The 23665-nt window shown below is 39.5% G+C and overlaps 1 protein-coding gene across 1 annotated transcript; it reads right to left on the bottom strand.

The window, feature by feature from the left end:
- Nucleotides 1–1934: 1934 nt before the first annotated feature.
- grm5a (glutamate receptor, metabotropic 5a) lies at nucleotides 1935–22792 on the bottom strand. Its single transcript, XM_003446890.5, has 18 exons — nucleotides 22622–22792; nucleotides 22024–22335; nucleotides 21528–21661; nucleotides 20572–20833; nucleotides 20036–20150; nucleotides 17486–17735; nucleotides 12706–12941; nucleotides 12491–12612; nucleotides 12289–12413; nucleotides 12029–12197; nucleotides 9256–9382; nucleotides 8663–8780; nucleotides 8160–8346; nucleotides 6864–7022; nucleotides 6655–6780; nucleotides 6317–6499; nucleotides 6035–6204; nucleotides 1935–4739 (listed from the first exon to the last, which is right to left on the bottom strand). The coding sequence occupies exons 2-18, from the start codon at nucleotides 22249–22251 to the stop codon at nucleotides 3818–3820; spliced, it is 3633 nt and encodes a 1210-aa protein (XP_003446938.1). The 5' UTR covers nucleotides 22252–22335; nucleotides 22622–22792; the 3' UTR covers nucleotides 1935–3817.
- Nucleotides 22793–23665: the final 873 nt, after the last annotated feature.

Raw genomic sequence — 23665 nt, 5'->3', positions numbered from 1 at the left:
ACACAACCTTAAAAAAAAGATCCAGATGAGGTGATTCGGGTATCTGTAAAGATGTTTCCTGGGCACCTTCTAAGTGGCATGTTCTGACATGTTCTTCTGTGTATCCTGGGGCACACGCTGGAGAGTTTATGACTCTGGCTGGCTTGGGAATGCCTCAGCTAGACTTCTATGATTGGACTGCTACTCCTTGATGCAGCCTTGGATAAGCAGCAGAAAGTGGATGGATGGATGGATGGATGGATGGATGGATGGATGGACGGACGGAAGGAAAACATTCAACTCATGACAAGGTCAGACAGTGCAATGCTCAAAGAAATTACAAAAAACTAAATAAAATCAGTGAAACACTACATCTCAGACTCTACAGGCCTCAGCTGGCTTATGAAAGTTCACGACAGCACAGTTATAAAAAGACTGAACAAATATGGCTTCTTTGGAAGAGTTGTTAGCAGAAAGTCTCTCCCCTCTAAAAAGAACATGGCAGCACAGCTCAGGTTTGCAAAATTGCATCTGAACAATCATCTCTAGGAACAATAACCTGTGGACAGGTTAGATCGATGTGGAGATGTTTGGCCATAATGGTAAGCACCACATATGAAAGAGAAGCAAAACGTGTATATCTACACAAACACCTGATAACAACTGTTAAGCACGGTGGTTAAGGAGTGATGACTTATGCTCGTTTTGCAGCCACAGGACCTGGTAAACTCCTCTGTATATTCTACAGTCAAATGTGAGGCCACCTCTCCGACAGATTTGCTGAAATTGGCTCATGCCAAGACAATGGTTCAAAGCACAGCAGCAAATCCACAACAAAATAACTGGAAAAAAAAGAATCAAGATGTTGCAAATTTCAAGTCTGGACCTCAATCCAATTAAAATGCTGTTAAACCTTAAGAAAGCTGTGCATAAACAAATGCATGCAAACCTTGTAAAGAACAGAAGAAGTGAGTCTCTGAAAAATGTCTGGCACTCACATAATCACTGTGATTAGTGAATATGCATTACTGTCACTATTATTCCCAATTCTCTCATAATTTACAGGTAAATGAAAATAAAGAATAATCACTGATTTTTTCTAGGATTTTTTGATCTTCCAGAAAGAAATTAACGCACAGTAACCTGCATTCCTGCATGATCTGTAGCAAATGGCACTTTTTGCAATGAACAAAACACTAACTATAGATTCTGTGTGTACGTGTGTGTGTGATCTCTGTGAAAAGATATCAGTTTTAAAGGTTTAACTAAAATTTAGGAATGTAGTGGAAACTGGCTGCAAGCCAGTTAGAGCCCTAAGAATGCCTTTTATTTACTGTATATTTAAAGTTTAAACAACAAGCTGCTATGTTGAAACCTTCCTTGTTCATCAAAGCTTATTATGCTCCAACTATGAATGAACCTTGCCCATAATCTCACTATACATTTTTGGACTACAGTGTATGGCATACGAACTTATATCACGTTATTTAATAAAGAACGTCCTAGAAATGCCTTTTCCCTTAGGTTTATAAATTATTGCAGCGTGATTTGACAGAATTATAAGGTGAGAAAGGGAGCACACGATCCAGTTTTCAGTGTTAAAAAGAGATGCGACTCATTAAAACATTGGTTCTCCAAACTGTGGAGCAGCCACCCAATCCATTAGGGAACAGAAACCCACCATAGGGATTTGGTTAGCCAGAGGAAAAATACATTGTGGAAAACAACTCAGTTAAAAAGTTGCCAAACCAAATTTACCAATTTACCAATAAAAACATAAATTCCTATAAAATGATTGCCATTTGTAAGTACTACTTGTGAGTTATACAGAGATATTACATTTTACTTCAACTTTCTAAATATTAAAATTTAATCACTATTGTCATATTCATGATGAAGCATTTCTCCATTCCTTGATTGTAAATAAGGACTATTAACAACAATTTACAAAGCGCTAGTTTTGAATAGAAACCTTTAATGCAGTAGAAGACCAAGCTGTGAATTAAATCTGCAAATCAGATAAAAAACATAAGACAACCATTCTCTAAATCATGTCAGAAAATAGTGGCATATATTATAATGAACCTGCACGATTGGTACAAGCCTGCATGCATGCATATGTGGCGACTATCCATGATAAATTTTTTTTATATTGAAAAAACATACTGCACATTTCAAAAAAACATAAACGCATTCCTGTCTGTATGGAAATATCAGACAAAAAAAAGAAGCTAGGGACTGAAGCCAGACTGGAAATAGTAAAAAGAAAAAAGTCTGATAACCAGACATATGTTAGCTACCATGTCAGTATCATCAGTTACATCTTAGAAGCTGAAAAGCTGCAAACCTATGAATCCATACTATTCTTGACCTTAAACCTCAGAGAGGCAAAAATGCAGACAAAAAAGAAGAACAAAAAAAAGCATACCAAATGAATTAAAATATTCAGGCATAAGAAATTTGAATAGGCTTACAGTAAGAGTTTCAGTAGCATATTTTACATAACCACAATGTAATTCAATGCACTGGCACACATATAAGTAAAAAGCAAGGCTTAAAAAAACCTTTTTGTCAGTAGAAAAAAAAATCTGGCGCAATGTAAATTTGCTTTTCTCCTCCTTAAACTAACCTTAAAAGCACATCAATATCACTATTAGTATTGTTACTGTGCTACTGTATATATTCATAATAGTATTTTGACATTACGATATTAAAAAGTAAATAATTACAAACATACCTCAGAGAGTGCAACCAAATCCTGACATCATGCAAACTGGAGACATTTTGATCCGCCACATGACGACAGTCATTCAGCACGTTACAGCTGAACACATCCTGAGGTGGAAGATCAGTTTGGTCCACTACAGATCTTAAAACTTATACATTCAACTGAGTCACAACTAGATCAAATAATTAAAGAAGACATCCAAGTAGTCCAAACGCTGTTTGTGGGTTAGACACCTGATGAACGCGTCCACTGGGAAAGTGTCTGACTCCCTTGAGACATAAAAAGCTTCTGTCCTCTTGGGATAGGAGGTGTTTGATCCTCAGTACATGAAAAAGGTCACTGAGAAAGAGAAAAACCTGATGGCTGATTTGCAGCATTTGAGCACTTTTCCCCTTTAGCATCAGGATACAAAATGCGCTCTCATTTCTTTCGTGATTGGCAGTAAATTGTTTGATTTTCGCATAAATACCTTCTTGCTTCTTCCTACAATCTGGATCCAGCAGGGTCTCACAATATTACATGTTAGGGCAGTTTGTCAGTAGAAAAAGTGCATAAGGTCAACAACAAGCGATAAAAAAACACATTTACTCTCTAAGTTAATGATAAAACATAATGAAAAATATCCAACTAAAACACAATCATATTTGATGGGGGGGGGTTTTGTAGTAATTTTTTATTTTTCTAAACACCTGGACTCCCTAGACCAATAGCCATTTAAAAAAAAATGTTGTTTGATTTTCATTTCTTCAGCTTATCAAAGTTGTCTTTGGAGTTTAAAACTGAGTTTGAAACATGTCAGAAAAGCAGTAAAAAGTCTTTAAAATGCCCTTATGTTCATTTCAGTCCAATTTTTTAAATCCTTCTATTGGTATTCCTCTCTAAGTCCTTCAGTACTCAATGAGGTCATGTGTGGGTGTGCCCAGTCGCAATCTGAAAATAAGCATCTGTTCATTAAAAAAAAACAAACCCTTAAACATTCATAATATCCACATGAAGAAAGGCATCAAAGAGATTGGTCCAGTGGGAAGTTTTGTCTCTTGGAGTTTAAAATACTCCCTGGATAGAAGATTAAAAAAGGAAAATAAAATGTTGTGGGAGGGGGGTGCAGGTTTAAAGAGAGGAGGAGCTCTGGCTGTAATGTCTCAGCAGCAGCTGGTCATATTCAGCCTCAGAGGCAGGGGACAGGGAAGGGGGAGAGCTGCCATTGGAGCTCAGAGATGAGTCTCTAAATGGAGAGGGAGGCGTCAGAGCCATGAGCTCCTCCATATCCTTGGCTCGTCTGCTACTCACGCAAGTCCCAGCCAGGTGCTCATAAATCTTACCCGCTGGTCGATTCTCGCAGAAATTGGAGACAGCTGTTACCTCTGCATATGTGGTGACGGTGGAGGGTGTCTGTCTGTTCCTGGGCGCGAGGTACTGAGGTGGACACGCCGTGGTGTCTGCAGTAGCAGCAGGCAGAGCAGTAGTGGAGGGTGGGCTGACGGTGGCTCCCCCCGGCAGCATCATGGTGTTCAGCTCACTGATGTTGGCAGTGAAACGGTTAACCACACTACTGATCTGGTCCATGATTGTGGTACCCTGAGTTTGGCCGCCAATCATCCCTATGCCAATGTCACCCACTCCTATGATGCTAATATCTCCATCATTCAATGCACCAACACCTTGGCTGTTGTCCCCGCCCCTTCTTCTCACTCCAGCGAGGTGCTCGGGTAAATAGGTGGGTAAAACTTGTGCATCCTCGCCATCCTCTCCTCCCTGATGACACAGCGCCTTCGCTGCATGCTGACTGATGGTGGGCAAAGGTGACTGAGAGGGTGTGCAGGTGAAAGACTGAGAAAGCTGTGGCTCTTCGTACTGCTCCCTGACACCGTTGTCTGCTGGTGTATCCCCATCTTTAGAGAATGGCTTGATGATGGCTGTCTGATTCGCCTCGACTGGATCCTTTTTCTTCACGTGGAATGACATCCTCTTCCACAGGTTTGGTCTGTATCCACGCTCATTCTGTGTCCATGTAACTGATTTCCCATTGGAACTGAAAATCACATGAATGGCAGTAAGTAATCTCATACCTATAGTGTAATACTGCAAGTTGTCAGTAAATACACATGGAGAAAATGTAAGCATTTGGTGTAAACATTTGTAATTTATTTCAACATCACACCAGGTTTTTTTTTTTAACTATTATAATTCATGATGAGGGTCATGTTCCAATTCCTCTCACGAGTATTTCTACTCTCCTGTGTTCTATCTTTTGCCTGCTGTGTAATATTAAGTCTCTTTACATGTTCTTTTATCCTTCCTAGAAAGAGAAATCCTTAAAGGCAGTGGGGATCCTTTGGGAGTGCGTAACCCAAATGAGGTTACATACTCCCAGCTCTGGGAGCAGTTTTTCTTGGCTTCATATTCAGCCTGTTGCAACACCTTCTGCTCTACATGTACAAAGCTTAAAGAAGAGATGTGGATGGCTGTGCTCTTAGCTGTACTATATCTAAGCAGATCTTCCATATCTTTTGATGGACTCATGAACAGAAACAACTAAAGAAGGTGACTGTATTTTCTTTTCCAATCAGCAGTTAGTTAAACCTCATATCCACCATATCAGCCCAGTCTGTAGCTGTCCCATTTAAGTTTCAATATTTTTATCTTGTTGTACACTATGGCATTGCTAATGTAGTGTGGAACTCCTATCACGCGTTATTTATGGAAAATATCATCGGAAACTGTGCCAAAATTGACTCCTATTGCTTGTTATTGTAAATTAGCAAGCACTAAATAGAACTTTCATTTTAAAAACATAAATTGATTCAAAGATTTTATCTCACAATGCATCAATATACAGTTACTAATGGAAAAAATAAACTACTACTTAAGTTCACTAGAGTTCAAGTGAACTAGAGTTCACTCTAGTTTAAATGCTATGGAGAGTAGGAAACACTTTAAAAATTCAAAACAGAGGTAGTCCTACAGTACATGACCTCATTTCATGTTATAGCCATACCACCCTGAGCATGCTCAGTCAGTACTTGGATGGGATATCACCTGAAAATACCAAATGCTGTAGACTTGGGGCATGTGGCTCAGGTGGTAGAGTGGGTTGTCTACCAGTTAGAAGGTTAAGCCAAGTTTATCCTATTACAGTGATCAGAGTGTGTGTGTGTGTGTGTGTGTGTGTGTGTGTGTGTGTGTGTGTGAATGTTAGACACAGCACTTAAACATAGACAAAAGCACTGTATGTTAAACCTATTGATTCATAGGCTCACAGCTATGTTAATAAAATCTTTGTTTGTTTGTTTTTATCTCTATATATACGTTAACGCCAGCTTGTACCTTATGTTGTCCTGCGTAGAGCCACGACGTCGAAACAAGTTGGCCATGCTGCTAGAAGATTTGCCAGATTTGGCAGCTTTCTTAGCATCGCCCACATGCATGCGCACAACTGTGGATGTGGTGAAAGCGCTGCGGACATTTTTCTCAGGCTTGGCGAGCATGATGTACACCTGATAATGGAAATGAGCAAGAAGGAAGTGTAAAAAAACGTGTGAAAAGGGATAATGCCAAACAAGACAACAGAAAATCTTTAGATTTTTAAGGGGTTTTTTTCTTTCTTACCTTGGGGACAAACATGCAGCAGAGAGCCACTGTGGCACTGAGGCTGACACTAAAGCACATGGTTATGATCTTGTAGTTGGAACCAAAGTAAATTGGAACAAAGGCCAGCCAGATGATACAGGTGGTGTACATGGTGAAGGCAATGTACTTGGCCTCATTAAAATTAGCTGGTACATTACGAGTCTGTGTGGGAAAAGGGAGTATGTACGTTTTAAAGCAGGGCGTGGTAAAGTCAAATGAACAGTACATAGGAAAGAAAAGTGAGTAACAAAAACATATAAAAGTAACCGAAAATCTTAGTAAGCCTTGCATTATTGACTAATGCTATGCTGAAGTACCTTGAAGGCGTAGAAGGTGCAGCTGAGGATAAGCAGGCCATTGTAGCCCAGCGGTGCTACCACCCCCAGAGTGGTCAGATTGCAGATCAAGTGCACCTCACGGATACTGGGGTAATCATAGATCACCTAAAGAAAAGAAGAAGCTTCTCTAGTTGAATAAATAAATGTATATGACCATTCCCCACATTACAAAGGAAACACGCACATACCTGTGGTGGCTCTATGATGAGAAGTGCCACAATAATCCCCAGCTGCAGGAGTATGAGTAGGAAGGCGATGACCAATTGTGCGCAGGCGGACATAAAACGCGGTTTCTTGGTACAGATCTTCTTTTTGCTGCCTGCCAGGATCCGTGCTATGCGGTTGGTCTGGATCAAAAATAGATCAAATGGTTATGCAGGCTTCAATTACATCGACTGTGGAAAATACATCTTGCACTGATTCATGACAATAATCCCCTTCCCAGTTCTTCAGCAGCAACCTCAGCCCACACTCAGACCCTCAACTTCTACCATGCTTTTCTTACAATTGGCTATCATTCAGTCTCTGGAGGTGGCTCTCCCAGCATTAATCTAGAGTTGCCAGTCTATTTATGCTTGAAAACATAAGACTACAACAGCAGATAAGCAGTTTGATTAAAAGTGGTTTATAAAGAGAAATACAGAAAAATTTTGAAACTTTGAATGAAATTAGAAAGCCCTTGCTCTGTCAAAATTATAAAGTCCTTTAAAGTCAGTCTTTCGGGACTCATAGAAAAAACATCTTCTTTGAGTAATTTAGTCTTCCATCCCATGAAGCTCTCTACGCACTGCTCTTGAGCTAATCTGAAGACCACATGAAGCTGACTCTGCAGAAAGTTGGTAAACTTTTCTCACTGTGCCCCTCAGCATCCACTAACCCCAATTTTACATGGCCTTCCACTTCATAGCTGTGTTGCTGTCATTCTCAATTGCTACCACTTTCATATAATACTGCGCTTACAGTTGACTGTGGAATATTTAGTAGTGAGGAAATTTCACAACTAGTCTTGTTGCACAGGTGGCATCCTGTCACGGTACAACGCTGGAATTCACTGAGAGCAACCCATTCTTTCACAAATGTTTGTAGAAGCAGTCTGCATGCCTAGCTGCTTGATTTTATGCACTCGTGATGATGTAAGTGACTGGAACACCTGAATTCAATGATTTGTACAGGGAGGTGAATACGTTTGGCAATATAGTGTTGTGGTACGTTTTGCTTGTTTTGATAACTTCTTAACCGTGCAGCTCAATTCCAACATGTTGTTTAACACTGAAAGTGCCAATGAGGAAAAAATGTGACAGTAACTACCCAGTAAAATATTTATTTTAGTGCTTAAAGGAACAAGCTGATTTCAAATGCAGCTGAAACACAATGAGCATCTGTTTTAACCCACTTAGTTTCATAGGAAGTGAAAGAAGATGCTAACGTGCATATACTTTATGTGCTTGTTCCTCTACCTTCTGATAACTAAACAGAAAAAGTACCTTGGTGACGAGAGCAGAGTAGCTCATGGCAGGGGACAGTCCGATTCCCAGCCGCTGGAGGTAGCAATAGACAATGTGCGGCTTTGCGATAAGACTGAAAGTACACAGGTAGCCCAGACATATTCCTGCCAGAATGATGTAGCAGAGCTCCCGACTGGATGACTTGACCACAGGAGTGTCCCAAAACCTACAGATAAATGAAACATCTCGATTCACATACCTGATAAAAGATACCCAGAGCACCGCAGTGACTGTTTTACTTTGTCTAATTAAATGTTAGTCATACAAAAGCATGAGACATTCAATACCACAAAGGATGTATTGCATATATCACTAACAACCAGTTGCAAACAGGGACATCAGACATTAAAAACATCTACAGAGTCGCAGTAAAACACCAACAGTAGGTCAAAATAAACATATGCTAGCTCCTGTTAGTCCTGAATATGTATGTAACATCCTGTGCATTCATAGTTAAATGTATAGATACTGGCTCCAATTACTTGATGAAAACAGATGTAACAAAAAGTGTAGCCATGAGGCCCAGGCAGGCAAAGACTACAGCAGCAATGGGCTCTGGATCCCCCCAGCGGACATACTGCACTGGAATTGGCTCACAACCTGAGGGGTGCAGAGAGATCATGATTAGTGAGAGAAAAAGACATGAAAAGTTTCATACAAAAATTTGATGTATTAGTAAGAGAAATATTAAAACTAGTGTATTTGTGTATTTTCATGAAACAGACAACAGACTGTAGCTTACTCCAGCAACAGATTTTCACTCATGTTGCAACACTGTGGACATCAACAATGTAACTGTTGTGTGTAAAATTTAGGAAAAAATATTTTTTTCAAACTAGAGAGGAAATAAAATATGATAGGACAGTTTACAAAGAAATCTGAATCCAGGTCTCTTTATATGTGACTACTATTTTTGTTGATTTCTGTGCAGTAGTGTGTTTTTCTACAGAATGCTAGGGCCGTTAACGGATGTGGTCCACCGTCACTGCGGTGGACCCAGATTTCGTGGCTCCTCTGACCGCTGCGGAAACCGTGTATGTGTAAGTGAAAGTGCCACAGACAAAGTAGTGCATACCAGTGAGGTCATCTGTGGGCCAGGAGCCAAGCTCACAGGCTCGGCAAGTGTACTCATCAAACACGAACTCGTTCTCTTTGCAGGGAGTGCAGGTCCAACAGCAGCTCACCTCTCCTTTACGGATCACCTGGAGACACAGACACACCAGTATGAAAGACTGGAAAGGTCTCAATGCTCCAATGACAATTTCCTGTAGGTAATCTTACCCCCTGACTGCTCCACATGCTAAGAAAATGAGAATTTGTTCACCAGGGGAGCAAATGAAGAAAAAAAAAACGTCCAGAAGGTAATTGAGTCTCATTATTAACAAAAAACTTTCCTCACCATAGCAACACGTATATGAAGAAGTGTAACTGGAAAAGGGAAAGTGGAAGTGTGGAGGGCTAGGGGTTAGGCTGAGGTCTGGAGTTTTAATCAGAATTACTAAAATTTTTGTGCGGAGTTTCCCATTTCTTTTGGTTCTGCCGCATCCTCTAATAGTACGAAGGATAGGTTGCCTTTGTGGGTGAACATGATTAGGAATCAGTCTGTGTAGATTCCTAGTCATCCAGGTCATGGCAGTCTAACGAAAGAACACGACTGGACTTTCTCAAATTTCTTGAAGATGTTTCACCTCTCATCCAAACGAGATTCTTCAGTTCTGAAACCAAATGGTGTAAAGGCCCAGGTATTTAAACCCTTGTGGCACCACTTTTAATCATGTGCCCCATCACTTGAGCCAAGGTGTGCAAAAAAGGCACTACCACAAGATCTGAGCAGGGGTTGAGGCCTCTGGGTAGGAATTTCAAGACTGCACTGTAGGTGGTGACAGTTAATGGTCGTTCACAGTGGACATATGTCATCCAGGGAAGGACGGATTTTGTTTTGAAGTTAGTTTGCTGTGTTTTAACGTGGAGTGTTTTTATTTATTTTTTGTATTGCATGTTTTGGTTATATCTTGTGGAGTGTTTTATTTACATTGCATGCTTTGGTTACATCTGTCAATTTGTCCTGGAGAGACTCCGCCCTTTCCCGTTTTACTGACACACCTGAGAGGTGACAGCGGGCGGTGATTTAGGGAGAGTGCTCAGAGACGCACAGGAGGGTCTGGTGAAGGTTGGCGTGCAGGACGTGGGAGAGCATACGACGCCAGCGAGCAGAGAAGCGGAGGGAGCTGTTCTGCTGCTGGAATAACAACGAGGCCAGATCACGCTACGGTGGGGACTCAGTGGCAGCGGGACAGCGCCCTACCTCCCACGGCGAGACGGGCTGGTGCCGATTGGCGTGCTACAGGAAAGCGGCGGGCAGAGTTAAGAGCTCTGCCCATCCGGGGTAAGTCTCGCGACTTATCCCACTCTAACAAACTGTAGCCACTATAAGAATAGTGACTGTCGCTGCCCCTCTCTTCCAGCACGCCGGAGCAGAAACACTGATAGGACGGCGAGGACGCCACCGGGTTTTCCCTTCTGCTCCGATTGGCTAGATTTTTAACTTTTAGTGACTTTTATACCGTGGCGGACGCCACTGGACTTTTAATGTTTGTGTTTTATTGATTTCATTGTGTTTTTCCCTGGCCAGGGCTGTTTTAATTCCCGTTTATATTTTTAACTGTTTTGTATAATAAATTATATTTTAGTCATACAGCTTTTAATTCAGTCTATTCCCTTGGTTGCTCACTGCTCTGTCCTTTTTTGAGGAGGGTTTCCCTTCTAGAATAACACCTGTGTTAAATCACAATCACATTGCCCCGTTACACATACATGGCCTCATTTACTCCTTTTACTCCCGGTCCAAAATATGAACACTGGCATCCTCAAATTAGTGACCTTTACCTGTACAGCTGAGTCTTGTCCTCTCTAGGTGACTGTTTATTTTTTCCAATATGGAGGTTATTAACAGTCATTAACACAAGCATAAACTTAAGAGCAAATCTGACATGCTTGTGTGAGGTGATTATATTCTAGTTCTATTTCTTTCACTACATGTGTTTTTCAGCCACTACAAGAAAACTTACAAACCTATAAAATGCCATATGTTGTCGTAGTTCTACAACTATTTCCCCACAACAGTTGAGAAATGGTTTAAAATGTAAATAGTACAAATTTAGAGTTTTAGCATTTGGATATGTTGTCTCAGTACAATTTTCAGCTAAAGATGGGTTTGATTGTTTTGCAATGCACTTCGCCTTACATTTCACTCTGCTTCTGTAGCGGTGCACTGCTGCACATAAACAACAGGTTGTCAGAAGTAAAGAGGGATTCATATTAGAACTTTGGGAAAAATACTGGAGAGGGACACTTTAGTGTTCTTCGTGATTTGAATTAGCTGGAGGAAGCTTAAAAAGGTCCAGATGGGAGATGATAAAAGCTTGAACAAAGAGCTTTGCTGAATCCCTGGCAGAGTACTCGAGGATCTGACTGGACCAGTTTTAGAAATTGTGACCCTGTGGGATCAATTTAAGGCTGCTGTGTGGGTCGTGTTTTTTGAAAGGTTTCTTCATTATAACTTCCCCGAGTTCTCTGGTATATGGTTATATGTGGTCGTATGGCATCATGAATTATGAGTGGCATCAGAAAGAGAATATTTTCATAATCCACCCTTTAGTTTGATGCACACATTAAAATCCAGTCATTTACATTTTCTTTTGGTTTGATATATGCTCATTATGATTGTGTGTACAACTATTGCTACAAACTGTTAAAAAAAAAAGGCAAATACATTATAGATTAAAATTTTGAGTATTAAAACTTAGAGGTGTAACTCTGGCCCTTGAGTGCACTGAATGGGTTCATACCTTAATCTGTGCCTTCTGGCAGGGCTCAGAGCAGACTGACTGGATGATTTCACTGTTGTTGCTCCAGATTTCTTCATCATTCATCTTTAGGCCACCCTGATCCCAGCTTCCCACATGGATGTAAGCGTATTCATCTTCACCTGTCTGCTTGAAGTTCATGATTTCATACCTGAGGCGAGCATGCAGTATAAACACACATATAACAGCAATTTATACTTTTCCTGTCCCCTTTTTTCTGCCTTTGCCATCACAGGCCTCACCTGCCCGGTGAGTCTCCATTCTGGTCAAAGAGGATGGCCTCCCCAGATACACCAGTAAAGTTGGTTTTCATCAGGAAATCTAGCAGCTTGCGACCATCAATGGGACGCATGTTCTCACACAAACCCTTTGGAAGAGAAAGCGATGTCATTGCTGTCACAACTGATGTGAAAGCACTTAAATATTCACTGTCAGTCCTCATACCTTATATCCTGGACAAAGCGTTTGTTGCATTGCATGTAGGCCATAAGCCATAGAATAAATGGCATTTATGACAAAGCCCATCTTGGTGTCTTGGGCATATTGATGCCGCAGAGACTCTCTCCCTGTGGACAGGAAGGAGATAGACAATAGAAAACCCTTGTAATGACAGTATTATACTCATTCGTTAAAAGTGTCTAAGTAGGTGTTTTACTAACAAGTGCAAGTGCGGTTGTAAGCAGTGCTCTCCTGTGGATGTCCCTTCAACCTGCACTGGAAGCGGTGCTGCCAGAACTCGGGGAACCAGGGGTTCCTCAGGTTAGCGTCAGGCTTCAGGTTCAGGTAGTAATCATCAAACCAGGTCACATACGCCGACTTTAACTTTATAGTGATTCCACCGGCTGCTTCCTTCTGGTAGCCATTAGTCACATCATACCTGTCAGCCCAGCCATCACTGGACAGGAGGAAGGGAAAATTAGAAAAAAGTACAACAGCTAGTTCAGGTAAGTACTGTTAATATTAGGATGTTATTCTTCTTCTTCTTCTTCTTTTTTTTGCTTCATTATTTTTTTGTTATTTATTCCTTTTATTTTATTTTTTTGCCTTTTTGGCTTATAAATGTGAGTATAAAGTATATAAAAACATAGCTAGTGGGACAGCTAGTTCCCAGAAAGCATTCAACGGGTGTAGTGCACACAGCAAGACTTGCTGAAAATTTGTTATTGCCTGTTATCTGTTAAGCACAGCTGGAAAACTTGACACTTTACACCAGAGAAACAAATTGAAAAGGGCTACACTGCAAACTGTAAAGGAGACATCTCTTTAAAGCACCATTCAGGACTATCAGATAAGAATTATTCCTTAAACACACTAGTACAGCGAACCTGGAAATCTAGTGTGAATGTCAGCGATATAGAACCCTGGTGCTTTTCTGCCAAGTAATGCTTTTCAACCCCTACCTACCTATAAATATATATGGATTTTTATATGGATTTTTCAAAAGCTGCCCAAGGGCAAGTGGCATCTTATTTCACAGGCAACAAATATTTTCCAATTTTCAGCAAGACTGACACATACAATCATCACACCAGGAATCAAGAAAGTTATGAGATTGATTTTTAGATTTCTGAGACTGTCACAGCTGAAGGAAATTATCTGCAAAGCCCACAAACAAGAAACGTGATCATATTTTAGTTCTGTTCTTAATATATTTTCCTAAACTTGTTCTATAGGTTCACACTCCTTCTGGAGTTTGCCTCAAAATAAATCTGGGTCAGCATTGCAATAAGCATTCATATGTTCTCCTATGAGCGCTTGCATCTATGCTTTTAATATGATCAGATCGTGTTGCCATGGCAACTATGCAGTGTTGAACTGCTTCCCCCTCCTCACTGCTTGCAGATATCTTGTAGTGGATTTAGAAAGTAAAATCACACTGAATTCACGATGCCATGGATTTTTGTTTTTTGTTAAAAGCTGTTGTGTTGATAATAATTTATTGGCACACAATTGCTCAGACTGGAAGAGACCAGAGGTGTCTTCATAAATGAATGACTGAAATGAGAACAACATTTACAATGATGACTCAGAGAAGCCAACACAAGACTTACAAAGTTATAAAAAAAATATTGTTTGTTTTTAAAACATTTTTGAAGCATTTGCTTAGGCATTTACTTTTGTGGGTTTTTTTACATTTTTACTTTTTTTTTTATATTTAAATTAAATTAATTTCTCTGATTTTAACAACTTGCACCTCTGCACCAATCTGTTACTATTCATTTAAATCTAACTGTCAAGGTTCATATTATATTGCAACTCCACATTATTGCATAAAATATTTATTTTTGTTTGGTGAAGGACCTTCTTAAAAAATATCCAGCGCCGAATAAACTCCAAACAAACATCAGCAGACTGCAGTGTCTGCACATCTGATGTGGCGTTTATTCAAAAACACAGAGGTCTTGGAGTCAATAAGCTATATCTATCAGTGAACTGCTTGAAAAGATTTCTGCTCCATCTATTATTATCTCTCCCTCTGGATACTTGTCTACAATCAGAAAAAAAAAGAAAAAAAAGAAGGGTGATTACACATCCACGCATGTGCATACATGTAAAAATGCACACTTCACTGACACAAACAATTGCACTCTTCTAACTGAAAAAAAGAAGTCATTTTTGAAAACTTCGCTAACCGAGCTGGAGTTACACAACAGTAGTGTGGGTGGATTTTTTTTTTTTTTTTTTTTTATGAGAGTGAGGTAGGAGATCATTTCATAACTCATCCTTAGAGAAGCAAGTACAGAAATGGTACACTGGCATGAAAAAGGCAGAAATGGATATGAAAAGCATGGAGGGCTTTGACTCTGGATAGTTTGAATCACACTTGAACGAGAGCTCTAAAACCCACACATCGACCTTGGAGGGCAATATGCTGTACGCAGCATGTTGCTACACCACCTACAGCCTGAAGATTCACATAAACGTGCAAGGATGTGCATCCACAGACACACACACACACACACACACACAGATGCTCGTGCACACACATTGTTCTCTTATTTCAACTTGTATGAGCAGATTTTATGAGGAAATACTTTAGAGCTCCTCACTTCTATAAAACAAACTTGAGGCCATAAACGTGCCCATATCTGAAATCTGAAAATTTAACAAAACACACATACAAAAAAAAAATAATCCAAACCAGCTGTATGAGCAAAAGAAAAAAAAAAAACCACTCTTCCCACGAACAACCAGTCCAATGCATCATACCAATTTGCAGGTGAGAAGCCAGTCGGGGATCGTGTTGCTCCGCTAACACTAAAAACTCTAAGTGATTAGTTGGAGCCGCTTTGTAAAGGAACTGATGGAGCGTGTGTGTCATGAGTGGGCAAGGAGGACCCACATGCAGAATATGCAGACAAAACAAAATAAATGAAAAATAACCTTTTATTTGGCTCAAAGACTAAAAATGGCCAAAACTGGAAAATCCAAACTCAGGCATAAGCATGTCACACACGAGGGACCAAACACAGAATCACAAACAGAGAGAAAGACTTGACAAAAAGATCCAAGAAACTAGGAGGGGAGACGAGCGTAAACCAAACACAAAGAATCAAATATTAATAACACAAAATCTAAATCCTCAAAGCATAAAAAGTCACAACATGATTACTAATCAAACCACAAAACCTTAAACAGAAGCTAAACCAGAGGGTATATGAAGTAACATTTGAAATGGCTAAAACCACAGGCCAGAGTCAGATCAAATCTGTAAAATGTAAAAGCAATCCATCTAAATAAAGAGCAAGACACAGGCCAACCTCAAACAGTGGCCATTAACTTATTAAATTATTTTGAAATTCATCCAAAGGTTGCAGAGATCCGTACACCCAGTCCAACATAGTTGACATTCCCACTTCTAGAGCACTAATGTGGCTAAATAGGGAGTGTACTTATGTAACCTTTTGCCATATATACAAGGTTTTTGTGTGATACATTTTCATTTATCCATAGATATCCATCTACATAAGCTCAGTTTTGGCTGCTGATCAGATACAACTGTATAAAACAGGCTTAAGTACCTCAATTAAAAAAGCATCCAGTCTAGGAATGTACTGCAAGGTGACAAATCTTTCAAGCTAAGGTGAAAATGATGGTTTGTGGAGGCAGCTAACAAGAAATGCAAGAAAAATGATGAACCCAAATTGAGTGATGTTAAATACACATCACTGAAGGACAGAACTCATAAAACGCGTGCCCATTAATGCTTGCATGAATGCATCAAAAGCAACTGGAGACAAATCTGACACCTCCGCAGTACATTTCGAATCTAATCACCCTCATAATGAGGGACACCTTAACAAATTAACCACAAGTTTTAATAATGAGCACATTTCAATAGCACAGCTACCTGAAAGCTCTATATGGATAACATAGATGGTAGAACACAGTGTTTTGCAATATGTAGTTCAAGGTTATTTTATGTTTCCTGCTGTCAAATTTGAGCGACAGCCTACATATGTGGCTCCTAATGAGGAAAGGCATTTATAGACCACCAGGGACGAGAGCGAGCCAGAGAGCTAAACCTTAAAATAAAACATGTTATTCTCGGAGAGAGTGAAACCTCCTGCTAAATCAACCGCCTCTTTTCTGCTTGTTTTCTCCCCTTGTGTATCTAATTGAATGCTTTCCTCCCTGCTCGGTTATCACAATCTTTGACAGTTTCTTCATTTAACGTATCGTTAGAAAGATCCATGCACTAAACATAGGCCAAATCTAGAGCAAATTTTATGCTGTTTGGTGTGAGATCTCTCATAATGATGACTATGTTTTAACATAATGGACATTAGAAAAACAATGTTATATCTAATCATTAGTCTACTCAGATTTTCTTTGAAAAATGAAACAGAGTAACTGAAGTGTCTTGGCCTGGCTCTATTTACAGTTGTGACAGCTATAATAATAATAATAATAATAATAATAATGATGATAATAATAATAATAATAATAATAATAATAATAATTAATAATTAATAATAATAATAATTAATAATAATAATAATAATAATAATAATAATAATAATTATAATAATTATAATAATAATAATAATAGGCTCTGTTACAATTTTTTTCTATATGGATCATTTGGCTGCAGTAGTAGTAGTAATTAAAATTTAAAAAAATATTAATATTTCACAGCTGACTTAAAAATGTGTGAAAAAACATGTAAAGAAAAAATACCTTTGGTTCCCTAAGTTATCCATGATTTTGATGGATGCAATGAAAACGTTGATGATAACAAGGATAATGATGATGTTGATGATGATGACAGGAAGACAAATCAACAATCTTCTCTTGATGGTGGATATCAGAAGAAAATCTGTATTGGAAAGTAGCACATGATACTAAGAGGATTTAACAGCTTCTGATAAAAGCAAAAACTCCCACAATTAAGAAACGCAGTCTAAAGAATCCTACATACCAGAAGTCGCCACTCACCTTCCGACGAGGACGAACTCTCCCACCAGGCGTTGTCGTCTCATGGCCATCAGTATTCCTCGGACTGTCATGCCCTCACAGAAGCAAGCCACAACCCTGGCTTTGGGCAGATGGCCTCTGAGTTTCTGCAAAAGCTTGTCAAAGCTTTGCTCCCCTGCGTTGCTGTATATCTTGTCAGAGTGGGCAATGCAGATCCCTTCTTTTGCTGCCATGTCTTTAAATGCCTCCATACCGCTCTCACCATAATTACCTGTGGAGGTAACCACATGAATGCAATGGTGTTCATAAAAACATAAAAGCTGGGGGTCTGTTAAATAATGAATGCTAACTTCTTATTCTTTTGACTGGTTCCTTTAGGGGTCGCCACAGTGAATCATCTACCTATCCCAAGCATCCTCCTCTGTCACAACAACTCTTTGAACATCCTCCTTCACTACATCCGCAAGTCTTCCTCGTCACATTACCCCAGTTCTTGAAAATTGGTACCAGTACACCTCTTCTCCATTCCTGAGGCATCCTACAGGATTGTGTTTAAAAATTTGGCCAAAAAGTCCACTGCCATCTCTCTTAGACATCTCCGTACCTCCAAAATGATGCCATCAGGCCCAGCATTTTTTCCATTCTTCATCCTCTTCATAACTGCCCTCACTTCTTTCTTACTAATCTTCTGTGCTTCCTGCTGACATTTTATTCATCAGCTTTAAAAGTACTCCCACCATCTTCTCAGTAGACTCTCTTCACATGTTAGTACATTTCCATCTCTGTCCTTAATCATCCGAACCTGCTGCACATCCTTTCCAGCTTGTGTATCATTCTCATCTAAATTTCAAATTTATCTCTGACTTTTCCAACAATTTTGTTCACATTATTATACAACAATTGCTTCGGCATCTTCATTGTGATGTTTCTAACACATTTACTGCTTAGCCCAATTGCTTTTAGTGTGCTGACACAGATACAGATGAATGTATGAACACTTGCGTAATGCCAGCACAGCACTTGGGAATCTGGTACATTTTCCCCCCAATTACAGGAATTGTCAGGGGTTAAACTTCCCTGTTTTTGCTAGAAATCAGGTCACCTACTTTCTCATGCTTCGCGAGGATGCTCTCCCTCTGACACTATTTGAAAAAAAATTTTTCTATCACTCCACTTGAGTAACATGGCTTGCGTTCTTGAGTGGCACCAGCAACAGTTTTAAATTGATTTTCTGTGTTTTAGAAATGATTAAATTCTCTGCCATTCGTACTAGTGACGCTGTATTTTATATACACTAAAACTGCTTTATACTCTTTAATGTTTCTCTGTATTTGTTCTGACTTTCCAAGAAACTGGTTAACCTTCTATGGGTCTGAGAGTCTAACTTTTAAAAGACTAATAATCAAAGCTCACTCTATTTCACAGATATTTAAAAGTAAAGACAACCAAGGATGAATATTATTTATATATATGTATATAACTTTCCAGAGTGGCGAATGCCTTCGTTAGCTGATGTAACTGGTTCACAAACTTGTGGAAAATTGTTCAGGTAATACATATATACATACATAGGAAAAAATCAAAGTGTACACATGTAATTACATTCATGAAATAAGAAATAGAAGGTCAGCTGGATAACCCCCATTGTGCACCACATGTTAAATTAATGCTAGAAGAATAGAGTGTAGTGTAAATATCAGACTGTTTTACAGTACCCTGGAGAAGAAAATTCAGCATGCAAAACACACTTACTTTAAATCCTCCCCTACAATAGATTGGTGATTTTACTAAAGAAAAAAAAAAGAAAAGAAAAGAAAAGAAAAGAACAATCCTGCCAAAATCTGGCACTTAAGAGGGATTTATTTCATAATTATATGTCCTGGAGCCACTGAGATGTTAAAAAAGAGGCAGTAAATATATGGAAACCCTGATTAGTTACGGTTTGTTACACTGACGTTTGCTTTTTGGGGAGTATTTTTGTTTCGCAGCCTGATGTGTCATTGTCGACAAAGGACAACAATAAATATGAAAGTTTATTTTATTGCTGGAACATTAAGTAAAGTTATATACCTGCTGTAAGAATGTTAGGCAGAAACTTAAGCATTAATGAAATCAGGGGACAAAGCAGCCTGATACACAAACAGTTCAAAGCTTGTGACAATGATCAATTTATAATTTTTTAAATGATCAGTTGTACATTAACAGACAATGAATTTGCCTAAAAAAATGCACATTGATATGTTTGTGGGCGTGGATGTAAAGACAAAAGCGCATTTTAGAATTATTGCTTCACAAGGCTTTTTGAATTTTTCGATATATTCAGCTAAGCTCCTTTTGTTGTGTGTTGTGCTTTTTTTCCACCCCCTCACAGGTAAACTTAAAAATACCTGAATCAGATGAATGAATTAGGAGTTACGTGCTTCCTGATGACTAAAAAGCTTTAAAATAGATTCTTCAGATGCAACTGGAAAAGAGCAGTACCTATATGTATATATGTGGTCTTTGGCAGCAACAGATTAAACCAGAATAACAGAAAAAAAACCCCTAACACTCTGACATACACAATCTTACCTTCAGTGTGTATTGCAGACACGTAGCTCCAGTTGTATCTCTTGACAATGTCCACCATTGCTCTGGCCTGTTGCATATCTGATGGTACCACTCTCATGAAATATTTATACAGGCTCTGTTGGAAGGAATTTACATGATCACCAGTCTGGCAGTTTAGCTGGCTTATCTGCATGCAACAGCCCGTCTACTAGTTTGCATATTCATTCCTTATAATCTTTACACCATACCCATCGCTGTGCTCTAGCTTTAAGCAGATTCTCGAAAATGAGATCACGTTTTATCAAAATGTCAACATGATGTAAACCAAGCTGAAGTTTTTAGATTGGTTTGTGTTTTTGTGTTTTACATGAAATTCATTTTTATCAAAACAAAAACAAAAAAACTCAAAGCACTAACTGTTTTTGTTTTGTTTTTTCCCTGCCACACTTGCCACGCATGTCCTCACACTTTGATGAGGACATGCTTGCTGCTTTGTTATTCAGTGTGGATTTAAAGTTTGCAGCTCTGTTGTTAGCGAGTTTGTTGACTAGCCTTACCTTGTCACTGAGATCCATGCTGGTGGCTGAGTATGCTATCTGTGGGATGTTGAAGAGCTGGAGGAGATTTTGCACCTGGATGGCCACAGAGCTGGAACCTGGTCCAATAAGTCCCACAATAGGCTTCTTCCCCTGAAGAAGCATGTTCCCTCCTTCTGCCGTGCATCTGCCCTGGCTCTCCTCCTCGTCGCTGGACACTAGTGTGTCCCGAATAAACTCAATACTCTGTTCCAGTGCCACGGCGGAGTGCCAGCACGAATCCCTGGTGTAGGAAGACTGAGTTAGCAATCACACTGTTTTGGCAGGAATTATGGGAACATGAGGTGAGGATTGCACAGTCTGTGCTTCAGTGATTTTGAGGAAACCACTACACAAAGACAATTTCAAAATTCCTCAGAAGTCTGGAATTCAATGTTTTGGAAGTCTGCGTTAATCAGAGCAGATCAGTGTCTTTTAAGGTCTTTATAGTACAAAATTCCCACTTTGTTTTCCATGAGCTGTGTCAGGAAACACAAGCAGATCATCACAAGCAGGCTTGTTGATGACTTCAAAATGTTGCTTTAAAATACTGCATTTACGTCAAAAGAAACTACACTCTACCCTTACCTGTCATGCTGCTTTTGTGACTTAATTCCTCCAGCTACAGTTCACTTGCTTGCACTCAGCCATCTTCAGAGTCTATTTGAAAGTTTGCTTGGTTCTCCTCTGATGCCTATAAACATCTCCCCCATGTACTTTAATACCGTCTATTCATTTAAAGCAACCAAAGTTTAGAAGCCTTCTTAAAATATCATTCTGTGTTTAATATAATATTACATTTTATCTCATAACGAACCAGCCTGTAAGCCAAACCATCAGTTGAATAAAAATTCTTCATTGTGTAGATATTGTGTAAGGCTGACAACAATGTCCTGCTAAAAACAAAAGACAGCACAGTGAGCTCTGTGAATGCTGACCTGATCTCGCAGCCCAGGGTGATGTTAGGAAGGATGGTGGGGTCTGCATTGATTCGGTCCAGCGTGTGCATCATGGCTTCCACTCTTTGGATCCCGTACTGCTCACGGACCGCACCACACTTTCGCTCATGGACCTGATCAGCACAGATGGATCATTTACATTTGTGACACTAACCCCCTTAACGCCTAGTGTGTCATATGGGATTTTTCCCCTCCTAAAACTAAAAATGTGAAAACTGCAAATTTTCACTTTTTTTTAATCAATAAATTGCAAACAAAAAAAACAAATGCAGGATGGAGCAAATATGATACGAATTAAAACTCATATATGCAAATATAAATATTTTATTTGTTTTAATTGTCAGAAGGTTCAATAACCACTCCTGTTTTGCAAAATTTGAATTTTCTGGCGTTTATTTTATGACTCAGGCTTTAAAGGGTTACACTGAGATGTGTGCAAACACATGCACATAAACACAGACACACCAAAATGTACCTTATCTGCAGGTGGTTGGTGGTGGACAGAGAACAGAGCTCCTATGATGATATCACCAGGGATATGTGCCAATACCCTTCTCTCGTTGTTCTGGGCATTGACCCCAACCTGGGCTTTCAAGCCCAGCCAGCTCACATCAGTTCCCAGCAGCACAGCCACCGCTAACAACCGCACACACAACTTCAGGATGTGTCCCATCCCCGTGGTCCTCGTTACACCTCCCGCCATCCTCTGTCCACTTATAGCTGAGGTTCAGCTGAGGATTCTGCGTTTGGCATTGTGCTTGTAGAGCCAAGGGCAAGGGTTGGATTCCTGAGCAAGAGCATTATAGAATTATTTTAAAACACAAAAGTTCAGACAGCATTTTTAGGTACAATGAAAATGAAAAATGTTTTCACTTTTTCTATGACATCCAGTTGCTGTCTGTGGTGCTGAAACGCCAGTGCATCTTGCAACTTGGGTAAAACTGACATAGAGCCAGGTGTTTCAGTGGAGTACTACAACCTACTTAAAACTCGGAAATCTCCTCTGCTTTAATAATTCATCAACAGCCACAGAGCGCTTCGCATAAGCAAACTAAAAGATAGCTTCAGCCTACCTTATTTCTGCCCGTGCAGATGATATTCCTTCCGAGATCGTTTCCATCACCAAGGAGCAATTTTTTAACAAATAAAAAGCGCTGCGCACTGCCTGGTTACAGCACACTGCAAATAGCAGCAGATAATGCCCGTTATTGGAACATGCTTGACTTACTGACGCACACGACAGCCCCCCCTCCTACTCCTTTACCTCCTCCTCCTCCTCCACCACCACCAAAACAGTGGAAAGCATGGAGCATCAACAGAAGGATGGAATTCTCCTACAGGGGAGCGACTTAGACGCACTATTAAAAGACAAAAACAAACGTGTGGAAGGGGGGAATGAATAAAGGGAAAACAGAGGTGTGAGATCATCCGCGTGCCTTCGTGTTTTAATTGTTACCACCTTTTAATGATATCTCTATAACTAGACGGCCCCCGCTCATTTGAATGTTTAACAGTTCATTTCCTCTGATTATATAAAAAGAAGTTTTAATAATGAATGAACAATGATTCAGTCTCATGCTATTGTTTTTTTATGAGTAATTGTGTTTTGAGCCCATTCACAATTCACCATCTCAAAAATACTTTACTTATCTTGATATTTAAATTCGTCATTCCAAAATGAGACCTGACTGGAGTTTGGACTGCATGGAAAATAACAGTATCCACAAGAGAAGAGGAGATGAACTGATTGTTTCTTGGAATTCAACTGCAGCTCTTTCCCTCTCTTGCTTTAGGGCAGAATTTTAAATTACAGGTCTTGTTTCTACAAAACTGACACCTCTCTCTTCTTCAGTGCATTTCTTTTAATGACAGTCTGTTTTGAATAATAAAAAAAAGGAAGAAAGAAAGAAAAAAATAAACCTGTGGCGTTACCATGCAAACCAGCCTGTAATCTCAATGTTGGAAGTAGAATCCAAGACATCCCACAACTTGTGTGTTGATCATTTTCACCTCAACAAAAAGGGTATTTAATATGTTGTTTTTGATGATCTTCATCATCTGCATCTGGGGGAAGTATAAGAACGGTGGGATTCCCTAACTTGCTTAGGGAATATAAA

This window comes from Oreochromis niloticus, linkage group LG10 (assembly GCF_001858045.2).
Source record: "Oreochromis niloticus isolate F11D_XX linkage group LG10, O_niloticus_UMD_NMBU, whole genome shotgun sequence".
In the NCBI taxonomy this organism is placed as follows: Eukaryota; Metazoa; Chordata; class Actinopteri; order Cichliformes; family Cichlidae; genus Oreochromis; species Oreochromis niloticus.
The sequence above is the reverse complement of the archived record's forward strand: the minus strand, read 5'-3'. Positions and strand labels throughout refer to the sequence as shown.